We start from the raw sequence: 5442 nt of genomic DNA, 5'->3' as shown, positions 1-5442 counted from the left end.
CGAGGCTCGACCCCATTATATTTCCACCAAACTATATACTCCAGTAGATATATCGATCAGTTTCTCCCGGTCCATAAAAAGAAACAAGACAAACATCTTTCAACTGTTCCCAACAAACACACCCAGCACATGGTAATAAGCAGTCAGCTCGGCGAGCCGCCATGCATGCTTGGCCGAAAAGGAGATGGAGAAAGGAGGTAGAAAAGCCATGAGCGCCCTATTGCCACTGCTGCATGTGTATGCGGTGGGGAAGAAGCAGAGACCGAGCGGGGTCACCAGAGCACTCATTATACTATGATGCCGCGCGCGGGCCGGGTGTGTGAGCATGCATGCCGCATGCGTGTGATTCGGCGCGGAGCAGACGGACAAGGAGATAGCGGCTGGATGCCCTCGATCTCGGCCGGCCCGGGGCAGGAGGGTGCACCGTGCAGTGGGGGGGGGGGGGGGGGGCAAAGCGACCTGGCTTTTGCGCGGCGTAGCGTTGCGACCTCAGCTGGGCAGCGACCTGCTCCGGCCGTGCGCGCGCAAGCACGCCCGGGCACTACGACGACGGCTACAAGTGGGTGCGTGGTGCACACCGCACACGCTGGCCCCGGCCGGCCGGGGGTACGGGACGGGACGGGACGCTCCCCTTTTGCGGCTTGTTGGGTTGCGCCTTGGGAGGGTAGCGGCCGCCCTTATGCGAGGCGAGCTCGCCGTGCCCGGCCGGCGATCTCTTAATGCATGCATGACAGCGAAACGTATACATGCATCTAACGGCCACGCACCATCCCCACCGTACACAATCACACACGATCGCGCGCATAGGGAATCTAGACATTGGAGGTCCCTGCTGAGTAGGGGTAGGAGTGAAAATTGATGATCCTTAGATGCACCTCCAATCATTTTTAATTCAAAATTTTGTACTAATTCTTCAAAATAAAATCTCAATTTGACAAATTAATATAAAATTTTGAACTAAAGAGAATTGGACGATCACCAATTGACACCTCTACTGCTGAGCGCCGGTCGGCCTCCTACACTTCTGCGTCCATGGGAGAGAGGATGTGCCTGTTGAGCTGCACTAGAGATTGAAGACGAACATGGCATTAATTAGGAACTAATTAATGGCATCTTTTATGTTTCATCATCTTATTTGGATCGATTATGCATCTAGTAATACAAAATATTAGGATTATATATATCTGTAATTTTACAAGTTCCTGTTGGAAGATCAAATCTAAGCTGTGGAATGAAGCAATACACCGTTTAAATTCACACTTCTCTTATCAAAATGAAAGATTCGTACAAGGACACATAGGCGAGCCTAGAGGTATACTACTAGCCTGTGTCAATGACACGTAGGACATCTCATATGTCGTCATTGGCTAGCCTAGAGGTATAAAGTGACTTCAAGTGACATGGGTAAAAATAATCCCAAGTAAAATGACAGTGAACATCCTTCGCACAACATCCGAACTCCGCAATTTTTGAGGGCCCATCCTGAATAATAGTTCTTCTGCTGGCTTGATGCGTCGGGCCCACTCTGCCAGAAGCACATACACATGCTTGCACGTTAAATAATCTCCTTGCTGTCCCCGCCTCTTTTTCAGCTGCACGCACGCTTCGCCTGTTTACCACCACTCCCAAGTCTCGGAGCTCAATCACATCTCCAAACCAAACCACGTACACCTCCCGCACGCAGCTAAACCTATAACACCACCGCAACCGCAACCGCCCGCCGGTGACTGACCGCAGCGGCGGACGGCGACCACCACAGGCATGAGAGCCTACGCGGCTGCCCCCGCCGTCGCCACGCTGCCGTCGGCCGCGCCGCCGCTGACACCCGACGCCGCGGCCGTTCTGTCCCGCGCCGCGGCGGACGCGTCCAGGCGCCGCCACGCGCACACCACGCCGCTCCACGCGGCGGCCGCGCTGCTCTCCGGCCCGGCGCCGCTGCTCCGCGACGCCTGCGTCGCGGGCCTCGCGTCCCCGCACCCGCTCCGGTGCCGCGCGCTCGACCTGTGCTTCTCCGTCGCCCTCGACCGCCTCCCCACCTCCACGGAGCTCCAGCACCACGACGGCGGCGCCTTCCACGCGGCCGCGCCGCCGCTCTCCAACGCGCTCGCGGCCGCGCTCAAGCGCGCCTACGCGCACCACCGCCGCATCGGGAGCGGCGGCGTCGAGGCCGACGACCACCGCGTCGGCGTGCCGCACCTCGTGCTCGCCATCCTCGACGACCCGTCCGTGGCGCGCGTCATGCGCGAGGCGTCCTTCTCCAGCACGGTCGTCAAGGCGGCCATGCTCAGGTCCCTCTCCGATCCGGCGGCCCCCGACTCCGGCGTGTACGTCAACGCCCTGGTGATGCAGCGGCAGGCCTCCCACCGGGAGGAGGAGGTGGCCAAAGTGGTGGAGGTGCTCAAGAGGGGCAAGAAGCGCAACCCGGTGCTCGTCGGCGACACGGTGGACGTGGACGCCGTGGTGCAGGAGGTGGTCACGCTCATACAGAGGCAGCGCCTCGGCAACGCGCGAGTCATCTCCTTCCCGAAAGAGTCCGGCGACTTGGTCGACATGGACAGGGCGGAACTCATCGCCAAGATCAAGGAGCTCGGCGAGGTGGTGAGATCGGCATCGAGCAGCGCCGGCGTCGTGGTCAACCTCGGCAACCTGCAGTGGCTCGTCGAGGAAAGGTGCGCGGGAGAGCAAGACAAGATCAGGAGGGACGTGGTGCTCGACACCGCGCGAGCCGCTGTGGCCGAGATGGCCCGGGTTCTGAATCAGTCCGGCGAAGGCGACCGCCGCGTCTGGGTGATCGGCACGGCGACCTGCGCCACGTACCTGAAATGCCAGGTGTACCACCCGGCGCTGGAGAGCGAGTGGGATCTCCAGGCCGTGCCCATCACGCCGAGGCCTCCGCCGCCGCCGCCGCCGCTCGGGCTCTCGCCAAGGTTCGCTTCTCTGCCCCGATCACTGCATCATCTGTCTCATATTTTCTTTTTCAGGAATCTCACAGAACAGTTGATCATAAAATCTGACAGAACAGTTGATCGTTGAATCCTATGTTTGTTTTCCTGATGTGACGGACAGTGTCGGAGGACTCGGAGCTACCAGGGGCATCCTGAGCAGCTCGGTCGAGGTGTTGTCAACGGCGATGACGGCCACAATGCCACGGGCGCCGAGCCTTTGCAACGCCTGCGTCGACGGCTACGAGCGCGAGCGCGCCGAGATGGCTTCGGCCGAGCGCGCTCCCTGTCACGCCGAGCAGCCGATGTCGCAGTGGTTGCAGATCGGGATGCCGACCAGCGCACGCCCCGTGGACCGCGCGCAGGTCGGTAGTTTTTTTTTTTGGCAGTTGCACGTCGTGTCCACGTCATGCACGTCTCAACTTCTATGTCGTAGTAGGCAACGGTCTGACACGTGGAACCTGTCGCTTTGCAGGAGAAGGCTCGGGAGGCTGACGAGCTGCGACGCCGGTGGCGCGACCGGTGCGCGCAGCTGCACTCGCATGGCCGGCCACCTCTGGTCACTTGCTCGGAGTGGAACGGGGCCAGTATTCTTGGCAACGTGCAGGCGCCGCCGCCGCCGGTGTGGCCATCGGTGCAACCTAGAGGTACGGTGGACACGGATCTTGCGCTTGGCCTGGCGGCGGCGAGGCCGGCGTGTGAGGCGGACGACAAGGTGCTCGTGAAACGGCTCACGGAGGCGGTGAGATGGCAGCCCGAGGCCGCCGCTGCTGTTGCCAGTGCGATCGCCAAGGCCAAGTCCGGTGAAGGCAAGCGCCGCGGCACGGGGGCCAAGGCCGACGCGTGGATCGTCTTTGCCGGGCCAGACGTGGTCGGAAAGAGGAACATGGCCGAGGCGCTCTCCAAGTCCGTCTTCGGCACGGGCGCCGTCACCGTGCGTCTCGGCTGCCCGCCAGCCGGCGACGACGGCGGCGAGTCCGTCGTGTCGTGCCGTGGCCGGACGGCGCTGGATCGCGTGGCCGAGGCGATACGGGCGAACCCGTTCCGCGTCGTCGTGCTCGATGGCGTCGACCACGCCGACAACGTCGTGCAGGGGTCGATCATGCGCGCGATCGAGTCCGGCCGGCTCGCGGACTCGCGCGGCCGCGACGTCGCCCTCGGCAGCAACATCTTCGTCGTGATGTCGCAATGGTCCTTGCCGTCGCCGGATCACTTGAGGAACTCTCAAGAAGCCGCACCCCTTCCAGACCTGCCATGGAGTCTGGAGCACGGGACTGGGAAGCGCAGGCCGGAGCGGGAGCTTGAAGGAGAAGAAGACCGGCGGCGCACAAGGGCACGCAAAGAGTCGTCCGCACGCGAGCCGCTCCCCCTGGACTTGAATTTGTCCATGTCCGATGATCATATCGACGCCATTGGTGACAGCGGCGGCGAGGGATCACGGAACTCGTCCAGTGACCTCACCGTGGAGCACGATCAGGACTTCGGCCATCCCGCTCCGGCCAGGTGCCCGGCGCCATCGAATGTGTCCGAGCTCATCAAAGCCGTGGACGGAGTGGTCGTGTTCAAGCCGGTCAACTTGGAGCCCCTGAAGCGGAGCTTCTCCGACTTGGTGCCGGCGAAGTCGGGAGACATCACGGGCGGCGGGTGGCCATCAGTTCACGTCGATGACGGCTTGCTGGACAGGCTAGCCGCCGGTGCGGTGAGGACGACGGCCACGCCCCTGCTGGATGCGTGGGCCGGCGAGGTGCTGTGCCCTAGCCTACGGCAGTTCAAGCGAAGCTTGAGCACCAACGACGTCGACGGAGCGACGGTGGAGGGAAGCGGGGGCCGGAGGAAGGGCGGCGAGGTGTTCCCTATGCCCGTGACGGTCGACGGCAACTGAAGCGCATGGCTAGCCCAACCTTGACGTCTTTCTTCTTTCACTCTCGCTGATCATCAAAATGTGATCAAGCATGCACGGTGTACATTGGTACATTCATGTAAAGTTTCAGCAATCACTTTTTGTTTCGGTGGAGAATTGAAGTAGTAGCAATCATAACTAAGTTCGAGACGGGATCTAGAAGCTAGCTAGAGTAGCTCTTGTTTCTCATTTTGCCTCTATTTCACCGATCGAGGTCGTGGATTCACTTGGCAACCATATACATCTGCTGAACAATTATATTATTCGGTAGAGGATCGATCATGCTTGCTGCTGCTGCTGCTGCATGCATCTGAATTTGAAAAACCAAGTGCTCTAATAACTAAACTCCAGAATGTTGATAGTGCTTTGGCATGTTTCCTGGGAGGGTTTCGTCTTAACAACTTCATACACAAACCTGCGCAAGGTACAAGGGGTGGCATCATTATTCTCTGGAATGAGAACACAGCCCTCTTCAGCGACATCCAGATTGGGAGCTTCTCAATAAGTGCGACGGTCACAATGAGGAACTCGGGTACGACTTTCCGGCTGACTTCAGTGTATGGGCCTTTTCTACAGCACATTCGAGCCATCAAGCCGTCG

The 5442-nt window shown here is 60.0% G+C and overlaps 1 protein-coding gene across 1 annotated transcript; it reads left to right on the top strand.

Annotated features, from left to right (window-relative positions):
- The first annotated feature begins 1595 nt into the window (after positions 1–1595).
- LOC120657432 (protein SMAX1-like) lies at positions 1596–5031 on the top strand. The gene is made up of 3 exons (XM_039935737.1): positions 1596–2927; positions 3067–3307; positions 3418–5031. Exons 1-3 carry the CDS (start codon positions 1762–1764, stop codon positions 4822–4824), a joined length of 2814 nt encoding a protein of 937 aa, XP_039791671.1. The 5' UTR covers positions 1596–1761; the 3' UTR covers positions 4825–5031.
- Positions 5032–5442: the final 411 nt, after the last annotated feature.

This window comes from Panicum virgatum, chromosome 1N, assembly GCF_016808335.1.
Source record: "Panicum virgatum strain AP13 chromosome 1N, P.virgatum_v5, whole genome shotgun sequence".
Classification (NCBI taxonomy): domain Eukaryota; kingdom Viridiplantae; phylum Streptophyta; class Magnoliopsida; order Poales; family Poaceae; genus Panicum; species Panicum virgatum.
This window is presented reverse-complemented; position numbering and strand designations above follow the sequence as displayed.

What these genes read in the sequence shown, in the direction of transcription:
- LOC120657432 (XM_039935737.1), top strand. Translation starts at nt 1,762, where the DNA reads ATGAGAGCCTACGCGGCTGCCCCCGCCGTCGCCACGCTGCCGTCGGCC. An exon ending in CCGCTCGGGCTCTCGCCAAG is followed by an intron (nt 2,928 to 3,066) that starts GTTCGCTTCTCT and finishes TGTGACGGACAG; the next exon opens with TGTCGGAGGACTCGGAGCTA. An exon ending in GCCCCGTGGACCGCGCGCAG is followed by an intron (nt 3,308 to 3,417) that starts GTCGGTAGTTTT and finishes GTCGCTTTGCAG; the next exon opens with GAGAAGGCTCGGGAGGCTGA.